The sequence below is a fragment of the Rhea pennata genome, chromosome 4, assembly GCF_028389875.1.
Source record: "Rhea pennata isolate bPtePen1 chromosome 4, bPtePen1.pri, whole genome shotgun sequence".
NCBI classification, from domain to species: domain Eukaryota; kingdom Metazoa; phylum Chordata; class Aves; order Rheiformes; family Rheidae; genus Rhea; species Rhea pennata.
The window spans coordinates 7,217,756-7,241,281 of record NC_084666.1 but is presented as its reverse complement, the minus strand read 5'-3'; the positions used below and the strand labels follow the sequence as shown (position 1 = coordinate 7,241,281).

Sequence of the window (23,526 nt, the reverse complement as noted above, 5' to 3'; positions counted from 1 at the left end):
CCAACTCTGGTGTTTGCCTCTACAGGTGAAGTGATCGAAAATAGTCCCAATTCACTAAAAAACAGAAAACTTTTCCACACCACTAAAAAGAATAATGCCTCTGCTAGATTCAGAGCACCTGCACAAGGCAGACCACGATGTGGTGCAAAAGGTGCTTTTGCAGTACTCTGTTTTGGTACACCAGCAGGTGTTCCTAATGTGTGTGCGCACACACTCAACACACACACACACACACACACAGTGCTATCCTTTCTTTCAAAATATACTAAGTTTGCATAACTCTACCCTCTACTAACCTAATCCCAGTCTTCTTTTATTCCTTTCTAATTTATACCCTGACACAGACATACACTGAGCCTGTCTTTTTGATGTGTCTAGTCACTGTATTTACCACCAATTGAAAATGACATGACATTTTTTATTTGTAAATGGCTGATAAAAGTTTTCAGTTTAAAAGGGATGACAGTACAAAGATTGTCCATACAAAGTTTAAAAATGCCACACACAAATTGACTTATAAGGCCATGTTTGATCAGCAACACAAATAAAATAAACAAAGATGGTGAGTTTTAAGCCTAAATTTCCTTTGATCCTTGAAGCCACATGTTGTTAAAAGTATGACTGCCTTCTGTAAGAGTCTGGCACATACATATATATGTATATTTGTATATACATTTATATATATATATATATATATATATATATATATATATATAAAAGAAAAACTTTCTGCATTGAAAATAGGGTCAGTAGTTAATAGCAAGACTATGTTTTTTTTTTAAACTCCTAGTATTCACGAACAAAGATGAATGCAAATCTTGTCCCACTGAAGAAAATGAGATCCGGATAGGATCTGGCTGTATTTATTTAGACCAAGGCAGACTGTAATATACACAGAGCACAACTGAGCCCTAAAAACAAAAGGCATGCAGTGGGCATGGAGCAGAGTGACTCTTGCATGAGCACTTAGAATTGAGGCAAAATAATCCCTCGAAAGGCAAAACCCACCATGCGCAGGAAGCCAACGCAAGGCCTAGACAGTATTCTCATTTCTGTTTAAGCAGAACATAAGACTGTGTTTTCCTAGGGGTGAATTTCACCTAAGAATATACCCACTGCTCTGCCTTTAGGACTTTGCTAGCAATGACAAGGCTGGCTGAGGGTCATCACTGCCCTTCTCCCAGCCCACCTGAGCACATGGGACTGCCAGAAGGGGTCACCACTCCATAGACCCTGCTGTCAGGTGATCCCAGCCTTGACCAAGATTTCACAAAGTGACCACCAGTTTGAGTGTCCAGCATGTGATACCAAAGAGAGAGCTGCTACTCCAGGCAGGATGAGCAGTCAGAGCTTTTTGAAAAAATAAGACCCTTGTGGCATCTCACACAAGGTGTCCCAGACTCCACTTGCGTGCTCAACACCTGGACTGAGACCTGCAGCAGCCCTTAGCCCTTGCATGGTCCATGTTGGGTGGCTCTCTGGAGAGTTCCTGCTTGTAAATCTCATTATCAGCATCACAAAAAATTTGCACTTAAAAACAAGAGCTTTAAAGGGCGAGAAGGAGCCATTCCTTCCACTGGAGAAGTTTGGCAATATATATGCTTTTTTGATTTCGTGACACCACACCAGAGAACTTCAGAACTACAATGGGCAGAAGGCACTGGTGGAGAGCATCACCCTTGGCGTGGAAGACTGGACTATATGGGACATACAGGATTACTTCTTTTAACCATCCCTTTCATAGAAGATCAGAGATACAGCTGCCACCTTAAAAAAAGTGCCATAACACAGTCTCCTAGTTTGCTTAGAGATGAACCACACAAAAATGGTGTGCACGCCCTCCTTTGAAAGCAGTGTCAGCACCACAGTCTCCTGCTGCGTGTGCAGCAGCATCCTCTTGGGACAATCCTGGGGCACGGAGGGCTGAGAAGGGCCGTCGGCCTCACGCAGAGATGAAGCTTGCCTCCCGCCATGCCCTCCACAGGGCTGCAATGTGTGGTAGCAAGGATAGCATGATTCCTATATAGACAGGAGCTATGAGAAGTAGCTGTAGCTCTCATGGAAACATCAGCTTATTGGCTCTTTAAAATAGAGATGGTGAACTTTTAGTGTAGAAAGGCATTTTATATTTTCTGATGAAATGGCTCAATAAGCTACAGCCATTAAAAACTCCTGCCTGAATTACACCTTATATCCAAACAGAGCCTTTAGTGCTCATAGTTAAGCCTCCCTGAAAATGGGGGGATGTGTATGGATACTCACAATCTGAATTTAGCTTTTATGGACTTGATAAATTAGTGTTAACAATGCCTAAACGATCCCTGACCTCTCCAAAAAACACAAGCAATGATTTGCCTTGTTATTAACCTCTGCAGGAAGACCACTGTGAGGGATACATGAGTATCGCACTATAATATCCAGCTGGTAAACTCCACACAAGTGCAAAGGCCTCCCAGGTTCTCCTCCTCTTCTTCCTCCTCCTCCTCCTGTGCCCAGGTGCCACTAGAGTGCCCTGGCCACTGCCAGCACGGCATGCAGGGGCATAGGGAGATGCTGGTGATGGATGGATCCCTGATGCCGGTGGCTAAGGCAGTAGGAGGACTATGGAGCTGGGCAGGCGGTGGCAAAGGAAAGCGAGAGCTTCCGTGCTGTGCTGAACCGTGGCCCAATCCCAGCGCTACGGCGCAGCAAACGGTGAGCTGCTCCGCTTGCTGGCGACTCAGACAAGCAAGCCGAAAAATCACCCCAGGTCAACCCAAACTTTTTTTTCTTCCCTCCCTCCATCGACTAAATTGAAGCGAGACTCGGGGGAACAGCAAACCGCATTGCAGCATTGCTGCATCCGCCTTCGCCAAAGCTTCAGCGCTGTGCGTGTGCCTGCGTGCAGCACGCAGCAGGACCGCGGCGTGAGCCCGCCGTGCGGGCCAGCCACGCCGCCTCGCCCTCGCTGCAGGGACCGAACCTCTGCCGACTCTTGCAGGCTTGGCAGCTGCAGCGACGGCTCGAGCCATTCGCCCATTTTGCTCTCCCAAGCCCCCTGAGGCTGCAACTCATTTTACAGGCTCACAAATTATAACGTTTTGAGTTAAGAAACATTCTTTTTGCAAGAAAGCCCAACACAGGTTGGTGGGTAGGAAACAAACCCAACTTCTTTTCTTTTTTCTTTTTTTTCTTTTTTCCCCTCTTCAATACATGGTAAAAAGGATTCTGCTGTGAGCAGAGAACTTTGCTACTGCAGAGAGACAACGTGGGATCCGTGAGCTGGGATCCGGTCAGTGCAGACCCTGCCAACCTGGATACAACCAGCGGAAAAGGCCACTTTCTAACGGAAAGGATGGGGAAAGGATGGCACTGGCAGGACCTGCGCTGATGTTAGGGGATTACACGTGGCTAATGTGAAAGGGCATACCAACAGTCAACGCTCAAGTTAAGCTAAACAGCTACGCGCTACATGGAGCATATGCTGAGCATGGCATCTATAGAACCTGAAAAAAAAAAGAAATCTTTATTTTCTTTGATCAAAAATACGTATAGAAATGCCTGTTTTGAGGAAAATATCATACATTTTTTCTTGTTTAACAAAATAAATTAAATATACATGACTTCTGTTTAAACTCTATATAGAATTACAAAGGCTTATATTTGCAATTGGATTCATTTCCAGTCCATTTAGGTATTTAATATGGTCCTTTTTTTAATCGTCTCTCCTTTTTGTTTAAACTAAAATGAAATGGTATCATTTTCAGATGTTATCTGAAGGGAGGGGAGGAACCACACACAACCTAGGTGCATATTTATCAAATTCATTTTTTCCTACAAGATTATTATTTTACTTTCTTATTTTCTCTTTCTTTTTTATCTAACATTTTTCAGGTATTTTGCATTGACATAAAAAAAAATCTAGTAGCTTGTCACTGTAAGCCATCAGAGAAGGGCAGCGTGTTTCACTTCCTTGACCATCAGCAGTTCAATTATTATTATTAATTATTATTATTTCTTAAATATAAATATAAAGATGTTCTGTACAACGTTCTTCTTCCCATCCTTCCTTTCTCCTGGCAGTGGCACTGAGTCTCAGGACTAGGGGGAACGCAGCACTTGCATATTGATCTTCAGACCCCTCCATGCCAGAAACACAACAGCTTTACAGAATTTGGACCAGCTGGCTCGGTTATAATTTCAGACGCGATGAACTGCTCTTGTGAAGCATTTGGTATTTCACGTCTTGAATGGAAATTACTTTTTCCCGAAGCTCTCATGCTATATTTTCCCCCGCAAAAGAGGTGAAATGACTGTGTCTCCTGGCGCTTTGGCACTAAACCTCAGGAACTTTAAGGCTTGAGTCACTCTGAAGGAATAGGCTCCCCTGCGTTCTCCCAAGGGTGAGAAGGCTGATGACCTCCCACCAAAGCAAGTGATGTTCTGGGGGGGGTTTGGATATTCAGCAGGTGCAGCAACTGCAGTGCCCACCTGGAAAAGCTCTCCGGTCTCCTCTTATCCTTCATATTGCTCCTAGCAACACAAGTAAGGAGATGATGGCTCACATCAATGTGTCCCATCTTATTTGTCGCCACCTGGATTAGAAAATGCAAGAAGGCTGCGCTGTTTGCCATGGCTGCCTCTTTACTGAGATTTGGAGCTCCTTCATTACTCCTTGGCTACATCCTGATTGCGATAATTAAAAAAAAAATCTCTTTTCTCTCTCTCTCTCTATTATATATATATTTATATAGATAGATATAGATATATACACATATATATATACACACATACACACACGCATATACAATTATATATATATGTATATATATATTTAAAATTATATATATATATATAATCTTTTCTGGTTGCTTTGCCTATTGCTGGCAGTGTGAGCTGACTTGGAGCAGTCTCTTCTGAGGTACCATGAGGAAAAGCCCAAGCCGAGCTACCGTCCATGGGCACACTCTTAACATTGGTACTGAATGTGCTGGTGCTGATGGACTTTGCCCTCCACGTGCGAGTGGGTGTGGGTGTGGATGTCCGTGTAAATCTTTGGGTACATTTTGGATGCCATAGCTGGGGCAAGGGCAGGCCCCTGGGACAGTAAATGCTGCTGCTGGGCGACGTATTCCTCGTAGTTTATGGAGGAGATGCAGTCCTTGTCGGGCACCTGGGAGACGCAGATGCGGTCTCGCGGCTGCGGCCGGTGCACAGGGGCAGCGGCCGGCGGAGAGCAGGGCTTCTTCTTGGTCTGGCAAAGCCACAAGAGGATTGTCCCGAAGATGAAGACTGCTCCAGCCGGGATGCCAATGATCACGGGCCAGGGCAGGCTGCTGGCCGAGGAGGGGGGCACAGGTGCACTCGGAGGCTTGGGATCTGGACAGGGAGAGGAGGGGAAGGGATGAGATAGAAAGAGTTAATTAAATGCAGGCAAAGCAAATGCAAAACAGATGTCACGCTTCGGTTGGCTTTGGTACAGGCTGTCTGACAAGCCCACCAGACCAAGCAAAAGGCAGAAACCCAGGCAGCTCATGATGCTCATGATGTTTGGTAACTGTGTAGCTTCTCAATGCTCCTGAAAGGGCAAACGACTCATTTTCTCTGGTTTAGGGGTCGGGAGTGAAAACACAAGGGAGTCTTTTTTTTTTTTTTTTTTTTTTTAACTGTATTATACAATTTTTAATGGATGCACTAGAGCCAGCCCAAGAGACAGTTTGCCAAGAGCCGCACTCCACAATGGAGAGGGCTTTGCAGCCTAGGTTGGGGGACACAGAGCAACAGCTTGCCCCATTTCCCTCCACTAGACATATCTGTGTCCACAGGGTGTTTAGATGATCTTCAATATCCCTGTCTGATGGTTTTTCTGGAGCTGCTGAGCAGTGCTCAGCTGGGTAGCCATGGCAGGCAGCATGAACGTAGTGGCTTGGAGGGGCTGTCTTGAGTTTCTTGTGTGGTTGGGAGGACAAGAAAGGAAAGGACGGACAGGAAAGTGTTGGTGAACTGGTATCCCTTCCTTAGGGCTCAAGCACCAAAGAACTGCAATTTCACAGTCCTGGGGCAGTATCTAGCTGTCGAAGCCCCCATCTAGATAGATACTAGCAGTGATTTTCAAATGCCCTGACAAATACCTAGGTTCATAGCCCTGCTTGCATGTGGACACTCAGAAACTTGAAAAACCACAGGCTACCCAAATGGCACAGTGTGCTATTTTCAGACATATATCACTTCTAAGCTAAACTTCTTTAAGACACTACTGTCTTTTTCTCTGCTTGATAACTATGGCTAGTTTGAAATATTAAATATATACCATGTGGTCCTTTTGAAGTCAGAAAGAGCTATGTTGTTGACCTCAATAGACAAAACTTTGATCCACAAAGACTGGGAATCACAGAAATAATTTAGGCTGGAAGGGGACTCTGGAAGTCATCTGGTCCAGCCTCCCTCTGAAGAGAAGACAGGATGAAGGAATGACCTATCAGCTGACCATGAAAACAACAGTCTTCATGCTGGTTGGCAGAAATTCTCTGCTGGGCTGAAATGAAAACTTGACATTTTGATATTCATCTGTGCTGTTTTTCTGAGCTGTCTATGTCAAATCTGGTAGCTATACAAGCAAAACTGTATTTTTCTAACTCATGGCCTTGCAACCACATCTTCACTTCTGAGAGCAAGCTGGGTTCTCCTTCTCCATCACTGCCAATGACAACAGGCCTGCAGGCTCTGGTTTTGGTATGAGGCTGCATTATACTCCCATTTAAATGAATGGAAAGTCTCCCACTGGTTTCAGTGGGAGCTGGATCAAACCCTTCCACTTTGGAAACTCCCAGCGGCTTTAAATTACATCCCACCCACACAGCCTTTTCCTTGGGAGTGACAAGCTTTCTAGTTGGAGTTTAGTCCTCATATCTAAATGATGCAGAAGATGGAACCAAGGTTGTATCCACATTTTCTTCTTGGTTGCTGGTGTCTAAATTGCAGATAATGACTCCCAGTGACAACAGAGATGTAAAGCTTGGCAGTCGGTGAATAGTTAGCTGCCTTAGCGACAGGAACATGAGGATTTTCCCCATTAAGTCCACAGAGAACTGGTCCTAGTAGTCTAAGAGAGTTAACAGTCGCTGTCTCTCATTGTTATCTGGACTGCCGGCACCTCGTTAGACCTGACAGCTAAGTTGATACAATACTGGCTCCAGCTCTTGTACTCTCTTAGCTGCGTTAGACCTTGCAAAAGTAAAAGGAAGAAAAAGTGGTAAGACTGATTTTCTTCATAAAGCTGGTTCATCTGATGCTAGATTTACAGGGCAAAATGAGGCAGAAGGAGATGTCATTTTTAATAAAAAATATTTATCAGAGCAGAAGTGCGCTCACAGGAAGGAAAGGAGTAAATGACAAAGCGAGGATGGTATGCCTGGAGTACACACGATATGGCCTCAGTTGGTCACAGACACCAGCTCTAGGGCCCTGGGGGGGTGGGAAGCAGCTGTGAGTTTGGCACAATGGCTCCTGGCAGATCACTGAGTAAGAATTTAACTAATCAATCTTTCTCCCTTTTACACCAGTTCTTTTCCTTTCCTTGTGACCAGGACAGCTTTCATTCTTCTCTCATTTTATGGGTCTGTATCACTGTTTTCTTTTACCAGTAAAGCAATACAAATAAAAGCAAGAAAAAGCAGAAATTTAAGGCAATGGGATGTAAATTTTGTGGCGATTCAGTTCCTTTCTCACCTCCTGCACTCCAACACTCAGGCGATGTAGAGCCTGTAGCTGTAGTATGATCTCCCAGCTCCTCTTTCACACAGGAGCAGATCATGTGTTTTCAAACTGATTTTATGTCATCATGCTGAAATCATTATTCTCCATGGAGGAGGAGGAAGAACTACCAGCAAGAGAAAATCAGCAGCAGTGTATGGTCCCTCACTAATCCCTAGGCTAGCCTAAATCAGCATGGCATCACGGAGGCCCATGGAGTCTGACAAGGTGAGGATGGGCAACAGCAGTTGCATTAATGAATATCATAATGCAGACTACTAGTTCAGATAGGAGAAAAAAGAAAAAACTCACCTGGCAGGACTGTGAGAAAAGCACTCCGAAAGCTGTAGCCCATAGTGTTTGCGCCCAGGCAAATGTACATTCCTGCATCCTCTTCCTTGGCTCGAGTAATCATCAGTTTGTTCAGATAAGAACCATCAGGACGGGACCAGACCTCCCCGGTGGGCAGCACAACAAACTTCTGTCCCCCGACGTCAATGGTGGAGTTGTACTTGCTCTCTGTGCCGTACTCCACCCTCTTCAGCCACTGGATGACAGGTTTGACATCACTGCGGACTTTGCACTGGAATGATGTGGTCCCGCCGTAGTCTACTGTCGTGTTGACAGGATGCGTTCCTGTCAGGATGGGCTTGGACCTCGTCCTCTCTGCACAAAAACACAGGGAGCTCCATGGAAAAAGGTGTTTGCAAATCTGATTAACTTGTGATTGCAGAAACATAGCAACAAAGCATAGGAGGGATGTGGAAAAACATTTATCCCAGCTCCCTGTACCAAGGCAAGCTGAGATCTCTCCAAATCATTTCTGATAAAAATTTGCCCCTGCCTCTGCCACAGCCTCTAAAGGTAAAGGCTCTACAGTCTCTTCAGACAGCTCCTCCACTGCCTTGAGTCTTAGCAAGTCTTTTCTCATGTCTAACTTGAATCTTCCTATCTGTAATATGAACCAATTACCAATGACAGGTTATTTACAAGTGTAAATCTACTGAAAGTCCACATTTGAACCACTGTGGCTATCCACAGTTTGAGGATAGTGAGGTGGAGTAGGAGATGTTCCTTCCCCTTTTGGTCTTCTCAAATGTCCCTAACAACAGACTAAATCAGATGAGGAAGGGCCCCTTTCTTCATATGCTGTCTAATGGCAGTGAGGGCAGGCTGTGGATGTTGTCTCACCTGTGCTCTGGGAGTCCCTCAAGAGATATCTGTCACCTTGGCTGCCAGGCCTGGCTGATGCCCATGAAAATCAAATGCTACAGGAGGCCATCTCACGCTGTTCACTGCCGAGGCGAGTCAAGACCTCAGCCACTACAGGTGAGCAAGATGTCCACTTCATCCTCACCTCCCTGCATTTACTATTCCTTTCTTCAGTCTAATGGTCCACACTCTAAGTATGAAGCATCCTCTTTGTGGAAGAGTAGCTCAGAAACCTTTTGTTTCCCTAGCCAATATGCAAATCTTCCTTTTCTCATGAAAATCTTTCTTCAGTTCTCAGCTGGTGAAGAAAATAAGATGGTAGTAGAGGAAATCAAACACAAGGCATTCTGCAGGTTCACAAGACCATCCTTCCCAGCATGATCGTAAGCCTTAGGTTGAGTCGACACCATGTAAAGTCAAATAAAAGATAGAAGAATATACCTCCCATTTCTGAGGATCTTTCTGATCTAGGATCTTTCTGAGCATGAGCATCAGAAAAATTAGTGATATGGAAGGTACTGCAAGTAGTGTACTATCCTAGGTAGAGAGTGAAATTACGGTGTAATAGTGGGTGGTAACTGTTGGCAATGATCAACCTCTTCTGACAGCAAACACTGTAGGACTGAGCACGTAACAACACAGTTGCCACCACCACCGGCTTTGAGGTGAGAGGAAGGAACAATGGACCTTCTTTCAGACATTCGGGATGCTATCAATAACAAGGGCTTCTCAGATGTGCTCAGGAAACACTGCCGGAGCAGCAAAAATACCACATTGTTCTCTGCAGACTGCGCCTAAACGCCACGAGCAGGAATCACAGCTGGGGAGACTAAGTCTCAGATAAGCAGGTCAGGCTTAAGAGTGGAGGCTCAGGGGAAAATAATGGAAGGGGAGGAAATTGAATAAAACCTGAAATGCTCCACAGAATGATGTTAAAAATAGAAACATGTCTGAAAACTGCTTAATGCTCTTATCTACTTGATTCTGGTTCCAGCTTTGGTTACTGTTTTCACTCCTAGCCAGCAAAAGCTAATGAAAACAAAGGTTACACACATCTTTAAGTTGATAAAAACCAAGATAAACAGGGACACAGAAAAGGGTTTGTTCCTGGTGCTGTCTGGTTTTGATGAAGTGAAAATGCCACAGCTGCCATTAGGATGGGGCTTGATTCATTTCCCTGTCTCTGCTCCTGGTTTTAGTGTAAACACATGTTTTTACTGTCTCCACACAGCTGCATCTTTATCAATCCCAGATGTCCAGCAGGTTTGTGCATTTGGAGCCCAACAGAGCTCCCCACATGTGCTTTTAATTCCTGTTATTCTAGAGAAAGGACTTATCAGAGGACAGATCTTTACCTTTAAGAACGGTCTTTCGCACTAGGATAAACTTTCTCATGCTAAAATGTATGCACAGAGAGAGCAACAACATGCTTTCCATGTGGCTGGTAGCAGCTCTCCATGCCCCTGCTCCTCATTAAGGAAGGATATTTGATCTCCCCCCCATTCAGCCCATCTTCTCCTCTTTCTTGAGTTGGCTGCTTCACAGTCATTTCCATGACAACTTACAATGATGTCATAGACAAAATATGATGATTTAAGAGTAGGCACTCTTCTCTGCTAGGCTTAGGTAGCTTTCTGAGCGTAATTATCTGCAGTAATAATAGGGGAAGTGGGAGATTAGAGTCCCAGAATCAGGAGAGCTAGGCACTAAGAAGAGCAATTTACTTCACCCCACCACAGAGCAGGGTAATCCCCCACAGCTCATGTTCTAAGGGCTGAATTTTTAAAGTTACGTAGGCATCTAAAGACATAGATGTGGGATTTTTGTAGTGGCCCATTTGTACCCACCTGAACCTTCAAATGTCTAAATGTCTTTTAAAATCTGGCACTAAAGCCTTGTCTGGCTAATGACTCTAGTCATTAGATTTCTACTAAGTCCCTTGGGAGACTTCTCTAATGAAGTGGACCTCTTATGACAGATACCTAGCCTAAATTTGTCACTGATTGGTTTCATCCTATTACTACTCTGATAGAGTAATCTGGGCCACTCTGAATATTTCCATCCCTCTCTTAAGGTACCTTAGAGGACTTAACAGCTGGGTCTCAGACCGTCCTTAAAGTGACTCCAACAGTGACATGAGATTGAACGGGGCAATTGTGAATGTTTTCCATGAGTGTGCCCTTACAGATGACCTTTCCCGAGTATCTCTCTTCATTTCTGACTAATGAATTGTGTTATTTAGGATGCTATTCTCTCCAGTTCAGGTTTAGCCCTACTCTAGATTCTCAATAATGTCTTCTCTGTCCCCACTTATATTTGTAACCCTCCGCTATATCTGTATCCAGCTATTGGCACTGCACACTCACTACCATGTCCTCTTTACTCACTCAGCTCCCTTGTCACAGCTCCCTCCACACCTTCCCACCCCAGAGGCTGCACTTACGGATTACTTCAACTTTGTACGTTGCATTGATTTCTCCAACTTTGTTAAACACTCGGCAAGTATATTTGCCACTATCCTCTGGCTTTAGGTTCTTCAGGTTCAGTGTCCACTTCTTCTTCTTGTTCTCCCCAATCTCTTGGGGTGTGAGGGGCTTATTGTCCTTTAACCACGTGATGTCAGGCCGAGGATTCCCACTGGCCACACACTTCAGGCGGATGGAGCTCCCAACAGGACGGGCGATCACCCTCCGTCTCATCTTGGCAGGCTGAGTGAACCTAGGCCGGGCTGCAAAAGGCGTGAAATATTGAAGGTGGTGAGCAACAGGCCAAGGGGCAAACAGGCAAAGGGGAACACTGCTGTCGAGTGTTATGGCCAGATTTGCTTGTGAGGCACCCAGCAGTGCCAGACATGCCAATGTATCACTGTATCTCATATACTGGACTCAGCCTGATATCCTTAGAAAGGAAGAACAATCCAGCCTCACACGTTTGAACATCTGAGTGGACTACTAGGAGCTATGACCACTGCATTAGCCTTCTGCAAAATACAAACTTGGAATTCCTCAGTGTCCTTAAAGCAACCAAGTCAGATAATCTCACAAAATAGTACCAAAATCACACTACTGCAGCTAAAGGCAAAATGTGGCCCCATAATCACATTCTAATTACTACCATACTCCATGCGATAAATACAAGCCCTTACCCAAGACCTAAGAAGAAACCTCAGATTCCCACAGGGATGACAATTTTCTCATTCTTTTTTTATGTCACCTGAAGCATCATTTTCTGAGGTGTTTTGCCCCCTTAACTCTCACTGGATTTAATGAGAACTGAAAAGGTCGATCGCTGCTGGTGGTCAGAGTCAGGAATTTTGATTGCACCTTGTCTTACCACGGAAATCACAAATATTTGTGATAGCCGTGACAGGGAACACTAGAGAAACGCAGGGCACCACCTGGTAAAATCTAGAATTTATACTCTCAACTGCACCTAACTTTAATTCATCCCTGATTATGTCAGAATTCCAGAGGGAGAAGAAGTGGCACCTCTGTACCCTGCACCTCTGCTAACATTGCAGAGTACCTTCCTGCAAAATCATGACTGATCTAATTAATCAATATGGAGAAAAAATTTTGCAAAAGCTTTTAAGACAGTTAAACAATAGAACACAATCTGTTGCAAGGCAAAAGCTTGTCTAATACCATCCTGTAATAAACAACTCAAAAGAAATTACAAATTTCCCACAGTTACTTCAACTATGCAATGCCAGTCCGGGGGCACTTCTGATGGCAGACTCCCGTTGAGTTTAATGACATTTCTAACTCCCACTTGGCACTCTCCCACTGCATCCAGGATACTCCTGCCAAATTCACCTCCCTTCTTTTTTATTTTGGCAAAGCCAGTTTCCTCTCAGAGTCCATTTAGTGGCTCCACAACAGCTTTCTTTCTCTGTTTTTGAATCTTGTTTCTTACCATAATCTTATCCTTCAGCCCCAAAGGCCAGTCACTCTTTATTTTCTCAATCCCTGATAAACCCTCCCTGCACTTTTTCTTTAGAAATAAAGGAAGTAGGCAAAGAGTCAAAGAGTGGACTGCACCGTGGCATTTTGGGTTGGATTAGACCCATCAGTCACGAATCTTCATCAATGGGGAATGGAGAGACACACTAGCAGTAGCACACAACATCTCAAAGGAGCTTGTGCCTCAGGACCTGGGAAAGTTTGCTACAGGATGGTATAGTGGTCTCCCAACTACACAGCCAGCCAGCCAGCCCTCTGCCCAGGGCACTAGCTCTGCCAGAAACTGATTTACTACTCGTTCCTTCACTCCCTTTCTTACGTCTTCCTCACTGAGATGGTCCTCCATCTGGTCTGAGGCTGGTCTGAAGCTTCCTCTCTCCAAGCACTGGAGAAAAAAAGCCATCCCCTCTGAGGTCTGTGAGCATGTCCCCCACATTGTGGCCTTGTCCAACAGCCCTCTCTCTCAGATGAAGACTCTCTATGGCATACCCACCCTTCGGAGTCCTTTTCGGTAGGAGAAACCATCTGCCTCCACAGCCTCCCTTTGCCGCTTTGTCATTTTGGGTCCCAGCCATGTCATTTCAAACTCTTTCTCAGAAGAAATACTCTGCTCTCCATACAGAGGCTTTCATGTGTAATCTAAGGATTTCCACTGCTCGGCAACAGCTGAGCAGCAAGGTGACTTCCTAACCCGCTCCACAGGTTGTGGTGTGTAAATGGCTGGGTAGTCCCTTGATGATCTCCTGCAACAGGCCTTCTTCCCAATAAAAACAACCACCCCCTTGAAAGACAATGAATCTTATCAGGGCTACACATTCAGAGCACTGAAGTGCCAAAATTTAAGCTCAAGCTGAGAAACACATGTTGGTAGAGGGCTGTCATTGTGGAAATGGAGTGTGGCATGGCATAAAGACAGGTTGAAAACCAGCCATGAAACGGATCTAAAGTAGCATTCTCTAATACAGCAATAATTAGACAGAGACCAGGAACTGCAGGCCCACATAGGGGTAGATTCTTACTGGATGGGATTCCTGAGCTAAGATTAACACATCCTGGAGCAGGTGAGGAATAAGAAGGCAATTTACATTGCCCATGTGGAGTGAAGAGTCAAGTTAGTGAATGACTCTAACCTCAGGCTCTCCCTTACCTCTTCCCCAGTTCCACAGCAGTATTTCAGAATGATTTGGTCTCCCTGCTCAGTAATGCCATTGTGAGACAGAAACTGCATCTTTTCTCCCAAGAAACACATCTTTAACAGCTCTGGTTTTCCTCCCACTGCAGCTTCCACAAATCCATCTGGAGTTTTGCATTTACCCCTCCTGCGATGTTGCCCAGATACACAAGAAGCTGCAGGTAAAACTAAACTTCTTTGGCTCTTTCTATCTTTCTTCCATTTGAAGAAGGTTAAGCAATTATGTGGGCTCAAAAGCTACTCCAGGCTGTGTTCAATATGCTGAAACCAGATCCCTTTTAGACAGTCCTGAATGTTTCCTTGACAAAAGCCTGAATTGGACAAGTTCAGAAAGGCCAGTTAACAAAAAATGGAGAAACACACACAAGAGAGAGAAAGAGATCCAGCAAGTTCAAAGGAGAAAGAGAGAGAGGCAGCACTGTGAGGGAGAGGTAGAAAAAGTCTCTTTTGAATTGGCACTTGTAAATGTCTGCCCCCAAATCTGTACCATTTACAGAAGGTCTACTTGTTGAAATGCCAAAGAAACTCATTACAAAGTGCCTATGTGTTATTTATAATTCAGATGCTTGTTCTTCTCCACATAACTTGGCATTTGCTTCATAAACATGAACTACATTTATACAATATAAATTATGCCACACACAAGAGCAAGGGAAAACACAAGTGGATGGGGACAAAGAGACAGTATGTGTACGAGTTTCTTGCAGAAATGCTGTTTACCATTACAATTTATTCAGACTAATGAAAAAGAAATGAAACAATTCCTGGATGTTGTCAGGAACACCTGAGAAGGGAGTTCAACTTCTCTACTGGGGAATACCTCAAGGTGCATGAACTCATGCCAGAGACTCCCATCAGATGTTGCCCATAAAATGACTGATAATTTTAGCACTACACACATCTACCATCATAATACTGTTGTGATATTGATCCATCACCCACCAGCTCTCCCTGAAGCACATCTGCCATGGCATTCAATGTCTGTTCCAGTCTCCACTAGGGTAAGGGTGAAGAGTCAGCTAGCTTTTCTTGCTAGCTGCTGAATCTATACTGGGAGACTCCTGACATGGAGCCTATCCAAGCCCCCTTTTTCTTTGGCTCTAAAATGTTTTCATTCTTTTCCAGAATGAGCGGAGCTTATTGTCATCTCCCAGAGCAAGCTCAAGTTCAAATTAGTCTGTAATTCAAGGCTATTATGGCACTGCTTCCCCTTGGTGTGGGCTGGATTACACCACATCATATCAGATTCCCTGTTTACCAGCTCCTGGAGAAAAGTGTCCTCAGCTCAAGTGGTAGGGGCTTACAAGGTGAAGCTTAACAAGTTCCACCCCTACCTCTGCTATGAGGCAAATATGGGAGAAAGCCATCTCTGTATTATAAAATTAAAATGAGGGATGTACTGTAAGAGCAAAATGGAAATGCTATGCCTCATGCCTTGGGGTCATAAACTCACATAGCACTCCTGTCAGTAATGACCAAAAGCTGTTTGGCATCAACCTGACAACTTATTGTCCTAAAAGGAGTGCTTTGGCCAAAGTTGGATCTGCAAGTCTTGCAGTGACTCAGAACCTGTTCCAAGTGAGATTTTAGCAGTTTCCTGAAGCTCTGCAACTGCATCAGAATCCTATGCTTCAACAGCCTGGGGCTTAGAGAAGTTCATGCAGGTGTCTAAAAGAGAGAGCAATTTTCAAAAATACTCAGCTTTGGCCTAATGCTAATTCTGCTGAAGTGAAGTCAGACCTCCCATTTGCCCTCAGTGGGAACAGTGTTATGCTGGCACTGAAGGCTTTTGGAAATATTGCTGTAAAAGTCAATACGCCTTTTACAGAGAGTCTATAAAGCCATAATAGCTGCGCAGGCAAAAGGAAAGGGACTGCCCAGAAAAACAAATGCAAGAGAGAACCATGCTGGGATATATGGCAGGGGGCCCCAGAGCCGATCATCGGCTGCATTTTGCAGAAGGACCCTTGGACAGGATCCATTCACACCAACACATTCAGCTCAGGCTCTGTTTATCATTTGACCATCTGTAGTGAGAAGTCACTCCTGCCACTCTGCCTTTTCCTTTCCTTCAACAACTGAAAAATGTGCTGCATGAACAGCAGTGAACCAGGAACAGAGGAAACCCCCAAAACATATGCTGCCCCTTACCCCACTGCTTCCCAGAATGATCTTCATATTCTCCATTGGAGCCTTCAGGTACCTGGCTGTCCTTTCCTGAGCTGGCATCATCTGCAAAGGAAAGGAAAGGAAAGATGTTAGGAAGGTCTCCTACAGTGCAGTGGTACAATGACAGGAGTTTGCATCACCTCTTGGAAGCATCACGCCACTGAAAGGCACTCAACATATATTTGGCATCCACATCCTGGCACTTTCAGCTTGGCCAGTTTAATGAACAATTTAGTTTGCTGCTCGATGAGCTTTTCGGCAGGCTACCAATGCAATGGGAGATTAATCAATGTTTCCATTAATAGCTGACAAAAGCCCCTTTGTTTATGTTTACAGGTTGCTCTTCCCTAGGAGGAGCTGATCGGTTGTACCTTCTATACAAATAATGGTATAAATCAAAATTACAGCTAATTAAACCTGGGAGGTGGGGAAGACTTATACGATCAGTCACACTGAGAACAAGCAGCAGAATTAGGGCAACTAATTTACCTTTCAGCTTCCAAGCAGGCGTATTGGGGTCAAATTAGCCCTCAAAGAGATACTGAATGCAAAGCTACAGGTGGAGAAAGACAGCAATATTGAATAGAAAAGCAATTTTTCTTTTTAACTAAGAACACCTGTTCTCCTGTACCAATGACACACTTGTCACTATAGTTGCCTATCACCACTATCACTAAGCAGCCTCAAGGTCTCCACTATGTGCCCCATACTGCTAGTGTAAACAACTAAAAGGTGAGACCCTTGCCCCTCCAGCAGCCCCCACCTCAGATTGCCATTGCAATAAGGCAATCTTCAGGGACTCGACAAAGGACGAGGGAGCAGAGGAGCATATCGAGCCTCCTTCCACAGTTAGGGAAGCAGTGGTGCTTGTAGTCTCATGCCTCTGTGGCACCAGAGCTAGGACGAGAAGACTTTCCTCACCCAGTAATAGCCCCACATTTATTGTACAAGTGTTCATCTCAGAACATCCTCTTACAGCAAGGCATTGCACACCACGAGGGGGATCCAAGTGAAGGACAGATGGCAGCTAGGTGTGATGGCCCAGCTAAGAGCATGGCTCTTCCGTGGGCTATGGACAGAGGTAGGCAGCCTCATAAGATAGTTGGATTTCAGGTAAAGATCAAGATTTTGATCAAGAGCTACTCAACTCCTTGCTAAAGTGCATTAATGTATCTGAAGCTCGTGAGATGAAGCTCTGAATTGTTACTTCAGTCTTGCAAGAGATTTTCCAAGACAGATCAGTTGAAGGCAGGGAAATGCCCACTGCAATAACAAAGTGCTTCTCCCATAGCATAAAACATCCCTCAAGAGAAGGTCAGATACACGACTCAAAAAATAAATCCCCCCATACACCCAAATCCTAAAACCCATATGAAAAAGATCTCAAGTGTAAAAGAGAGGAAAACCCTTGATTTAATTTCTGCAGCAGAGCAGAAAAACTAAACTTGGCCCATACTTGAGTACGCCCCCCCCCCCCCCAAAAAAAAAAAAAAAAAGAAGTACAAATAGAGCTGCTTCTTACGGTTGTTTTTGAAGATGGATGGTGCTTACATAGTGTTTGGTAGGGAACCGATGTGCAGGCTTTGTGAGAGAAGAATGTGTATTTAACCCCATCCTCCTCCCAGTTCCTGCTATTTTGGAAAAATCATACCGGCTCTTCAGCATGGGGCATTTTACGCCGACACGTGCTCTGTTCTCGGTTGCTGCTGTCTCTTAAACAGAGAGGCTGAAATGCCATATGGGTCCGTCCCCCCTCGCCCTGACAGATTTTTCTCTTCTCCTCGTGGTTGCTTCAGCAAAGTCCCCCCCAGAGGTATGTGCAGCTGTCACTTCGAAGGGAAAAGAAAACTTTCAAGGCAGCAGCACGCCGTGCCATTGCTCCAGCAGCTCGCTCAAGCCACCCCCTCCCTTCCCACCTCCCTCTTGCTCTTCTCCGTCACTGGAAAAGCCGAGGCTTTCCCAGGGGCCACAGCCCACTGGGAAGTTGTGTGAAGTGCAGTTGCGCTCGGGAAACATTGGCTCTCGCTCAGCGCCGCGAGTGCAAACATATCGTCGTACCAGCTCCTCTGAGGCTCATGGGCGAGTAACCCATGCGCTGCGTTTTGCAAATATAACTTTACAACTTTGGCAAACTGAATGCAGCGAATACAAATATATGCATTACTGACGATAGCTTGCACATGACAAATTGTCTCTCTCAGGTCAAAATACTGAATCAATTATCTTCTGGCGTTTGTACAAGTTTTCACATGAATATCAGTAGTGCTACAGTCAAAATCTGGGATGTTTGCTGACAGAGGACTTACTAAATCCCTCAGCACAATTAAAAAAAAGCATTGAGCAGTGGAGGAAAAAAAGAAAGCCTGTGGTCAAAGATGTAGGATTCCTGCCCTTTGTTAAGCTGCTGAATATTTTAAAAGTGGCTAAGACGTTTAAGTGGTGATGTTCTGTCAATTATATCTTAATCCTGCTCAGCCTGATGTACAAAGAGCGGTATATCCTCCCTTGCCTCCTGCCTCGTGTTACAGTATGTCAGCCCATGTGCGCCCCTCCTGCTTGCACACAGCGCCTGCCTGGCATTCCCAACACCTCTTGACACGCTGCCAAGCTTTTGATGTAAGTAAAATTGCTCCGAATCTGTTTGCCCCTTTGAAGATGTCTGTTTGGTTGTTATCCTGCCAAATCCCAAACCTGTGGAGTAACCTAACAAGCCCAGAAAAAATCATTTTTGGAGCACAGATCAGCATAACTAATGCCACCGTACTGAGCCTATGGAATAAATATTTTGGCAGAGGAGCAAGTTCTAAATAAATAACTGCATGTATTTATGTAGATTATTTTAGATCCACTGGAACCAGTCTCATGTTTGTTGAGAATGTAGCAACTTTATTGACAAAACATAGCAGAGGTCTCTGAGGAAAAAATGTCATAGACATGGAAATTCAACTCATATAGAGCCAAACTACCCCTTCCCCAATCCCGGGCTGAACGCTGGGTGAAGGCTTCCGCTCCAACTGCAATACAAAGTGACCTGGGTTCTTAGCTTGTAGATTGACCATGATAATATCTGGACTAACTTGTATTTGGGAACTCTATGAAAAAAAGCTGATTCATGAAATGCAGCAACAGGATGAAACTCAGTAAAGCTCATTTTGGCAGATTCCCTGAAACCCAGGAATCTCCAGTCAAGTTTAAAAGTGTGAGTAAGCCAGCAGAATAGCCACTAATATAACAATAACACTTCCACCTGGGATGTATGACCCAGGCCCTCTTCTGCTGCATTCAGAGAAGGGATTTGAATGTCTTCGCCTGCACCCTAGCTGAGTGCCCTAAGCTCAACTGTAGTATTACAGAGGCAATAAAGAGCTTATTATTATATAAAGTTGAATTGCCCAGCAGGAGACAGCTATCTCAGGAACATCCATTAGGATGGAAGACCCTAAGGATCACCTAAGGGTGATCCAGGTATCATCATGATTTGGACTTCCACCTGCCACATCCAAAGGTAGGACTGTGACTACATGGAAAGTATCCATCTCTCCTTGTTTTGAAGAACTTGCTAATTTTTTTCCATTTTAACATCAGGTGGTTTCCTGCGGCAGGGAAAAAGGTTTGCAGTTTGTTCTGCTCTCTGTGCTAGCAATTCTTTGTTTATGGATGGATATCTCTCTGTACCACAAGCTCTGTGGTCAGCTTGCTCACTTAGACAGAGGGATCCAAGCTATGGCACTGAAAGCAAAATGAAATTTCCTGTATGTTCAGAAGAGTTCTGTATGTTCAGCCCAAACCTGAAGTCTGAAGCAAGCTCTGAATTGTATTAGTGCACAAAAGCAACTAAATCTGTAACATCTGGTTAATGCTGCCAGGTCAGAAGACTGCTGTCTGCATTTCAATCCAATGCTCTACAAATGGTCTGATTTCGCACTATTCTTATTAGACGCTAGGCCTAAAGAAACGACCCACGTTCTGATAAGTATGACCAGCATATAAAACAGTGAGTTAGGAGCAAAAGTCACATGAGTCTTAGCTATATTCAAAAATGACCTAAGAAGCTGATTCCTTGTCACCTCCCAGGGAGGCAAGCAGGTCAGAGTGGTAAATACAGACAAAAAAAAAAAAAAAAAAAAAAAAATCAGCCTGCAGCCAAAGGGCAGTGGGGACTAGATATGCAGCATTGCCCTCTTTGCTGCCAGGAGATTACTGCGAGAGGCAGTGCTAAGAAGGATGAGCTGCTGAAGTTTCCTACAAGGTCCCTCTTCTGTGACCTCTATTGGAAGGTCATCCTGTACTGGACTTCTTGGACAGTATCATAGGCTTAGGAGAGCAGCCAGTTGGAAGACGAAGTGGAAAACCTGCCTTGAAAAATAATCACTGACTAATTTTATGTCACGAGTATCTGCGGCTAGAAAAACACCCACTGTGTAAATGATTTAGGTGCCCTCACTGCACAGTTTGGTTTCTCAGTGCTACAGAGCATGCTGACCTGTCAAGAAATATGAAGTGGAAGACTCCTCTATCAAAACATGATAGATCTGGGGACAACTGACAAACACATGTAACCCCATCCCCTCCAAAGGCCACATCTGGCTGTACATGGTCTGAGATGCCAAATGTCTGTCTGGCAAGCAGTTGAGATGCTGGTGCTCTGCAGGGAAGTGTGAGGTGGGGCTGAAAGGGACTTTCCCCCCCCCCCCCCGAGACTCGACACATCTGAGTGTATGAGGCTATTAACTATCAATGTTGAGGTCACGGCCAAAACTGCCCTTTCACATTCTGGAAAGCATGGTGCTCTGTGTGTCCTGCCTGCCGTGTATCTTGTTGCTCTCCTTGCTATCCCAGAGCAGGCTACGTGGCAGCAGTAAACGGATTTCTGCGTGTAATTCCATTAATTGACAAAGTGCTTTGAGGATCCAATGGGACAAAGAGTGCCATACAAGCAGGATACAATTACTATTTATTATCAGAGCAGAATTGTTCCATACCCTCTTAAAAGTTAAAACTCATGGAAAATTCAGTTTGGCTCTGAAAGAAACTGATGGGAAATATTCACAGACCATTACTGAGCCAGGATCAAATTTTATTTACCCACAGACTTTCTGTGAAGGCTTCGTATTTTAACTGAATGGACATGACTTGTTTTCAGGCCAACAGTAGGTTCTGAGCATCCATTCCCGACTCAAAACAACAGCCCAATTTATGAAGCAAAAATGGAGCCCTAATGTTTCTCTATGATTCACAAAGTTGCTTTAATTTGTTATAATGCAAGGCCAGTCCCTGCTCTGACTTGATGGGGCCAGCTTTGGAGCCTTTGATGTTGGAGGCCTTGAAAGCCCCATTTCACAGATGAGCCAGCTTTGCATAAATAAACAAAGTGACCTCTGAACTGGAGCCGGAGACCTGAGCACACTTCAAAGCAACGGGGGAGGCCATGGGGGGCCATGGGGAATGAAGCGATCAGCATGCATCATTAAGGCAGTGCCCGCTCAACGCCGCTGCTGAACAAGGGGTGTAAATAAAAGGAGGGAGGCAAGTGGGGAGGGAGTGAAATGAGGGGGAAAGTGATGTAATCCAGTCAGGCTTGAACAAGTATAATGAGGCCTTCTCCCATGGATGAATGAAGGAGATCTCTCTGAACTCCAGCACTAAGACTCAACTCCTACATTTGCCCAGATGCACCTTATTTGCACATCCTATTTGCACCCCAGCATCCTGTGCTGCAGCAGAGGTCCAGTGAATGACAACCTAGGAGTAGCTTGTGGCACGTGGTCTTGGGCCTTGCTAGGAGTTAAATTAGAATCTGCTCTCCTGAGTGTAACCAGTAAAACTGACCGGTGGGAAATCACCAGAAACTTGGACCAATAGCTATCTGGATTTACTTTTCAATAGTCCTGATGCTGCAGTAGACAAGATGAACAGTAACATAAAAGTAGGACTTGAAAAAGTAGTTTATCTCAGCTTATCGCCGAGAAATTCAGGATGCTCCCCGAATCCTCCTAGGATCTGAAGGAGAGCACAAGGAAATGAGACCAATTTGGACGGGCATCTTCTGGTAGCTTGACTGATACACCTGATGACTTGAGGAAAGGTCCGTGGTATATATAGACAGGCAGTCACAACTTTATTGCTAGGCTTGCAGGGATTACGACACTTGCTTTCCCCAGATCTCCTTATTGTGGATTAACGCTCCAGGTTTCACTAAGAATTTCAGTTGATATTAATCCCCAGTAGTCAGGGAAATGCATCCCTACCTACTAGTTAATGCATGATTTCATCTGTAAGCTACCAATACCAGCTGATACTACCATGATTTGGTTGCTAGTCTTGTGATATTTGGGTGTTTTCTGAAGGTCTGTTATCCTGACATAACTATTTGAGAATTTCAATTTTTTGTTATTGAGTAACAATTCCTAAGAATTGTGATTGTAAAGAACTCTATACAAATATGCTTTAAATGCTTGAAGAAAGAGGAACAAAACTCATTTTGTACCTTATGATTTTTCTGCCTGTTCCACCATTTTTGGGAAGTCTGATTTAAATGACTTGAGACTCTTGGGGCTGGCAATCCCATTATCAAGAGATTTAAATCAAGGCCTGTTTGAAATCAAGAAAAAGATTAATATGCAAAGTCTAGATCTTGACTGATTCTGAATTTCCTCCCATCACTGAGCTCTAATATAGCAAGCTTTTTATCTGAACCCTCCTTTCTGTCAGAGGCAGATAGCACAAAACTCCAATGAATTCAGCCTACTAAAACAAACCTGGTTTAAATTTTAGATGTCGTTTTGAATGTTCTTCATAGTTCCTCCATCAGCCCTTCATCTCATGCTTGCCATTCCTTAACCTGTCTACTGTATTAACAGTGCTGATGTTATGAAAAGGCAGGAAATGTGTTTAGAATTTCTTTAGAAGGGCACAGTGAAAGCAAAAGGAGTAGAAATATTTGAAAGGAAGAAAAAAAAAATCTCCTCGAGGAAACCTCCTTTCTTGGTCCCAGCCAAACAAAACCCCTCAAGATGAAAAAGAAGAAACCTGCTCAGGGTAGCACATAGCCAAGAAACACTCTGCTTTTCTTAAAGAAACAAACTAAAAAGTTACTGGCAAAGAACTTGCCTCTGTAATGGGCACTGAAGAGTTTACTGCCTACTGACTTTGGCTCCTGTTGTGCCAAAAATAACCAGAGCTATTGATACTAGAATTTCCTGAAAATAATAATAATAAAAAAAAGTGTTTTGTGTTAGTGACTTTTTTGGTGTTTTCAGC

General features: G+C 44.3%; 1 protein-coding gene across 1 annotated transcript in view; it reads right to left on the bottom strand.

Annotated features, from left to right (window-relative positions):
- Positions 1 to 362: 362 nt before the first annotated feature.
- Positions 363 to 23,526, bottom strand: part of FGFRL1 (fibroblast growth factor receptor like 1) — a 170,064-nt gene continuing 146,900 nt past the window's right edge. The window contains exons 4-7 of the mRNA XM_062575204.1: positions 16,249 to 16,329; positions 11,387 to 11,671; positions 8,044 to 8,397; positions 363 to 5,358 (exon numbers count right to left, since the gene is read on the bottom strand). Of these exons, the coding sequence (XP_062431188.1) occupies positions 4,949 to 5,358; positions 8,044 to 8,397; positions 11,387 to 11,671; positions 16,249 to 16,329 (1,130 nt within the window). The 3' untranslated portion in view covers positions 363 to 4,948. The remainder of the gene's footprint in view (positions 5,359 to 8,043; positions 8,398 to 11,386; positions 11,672 to 16,248; positions 16,330 to 23,526) is intronic.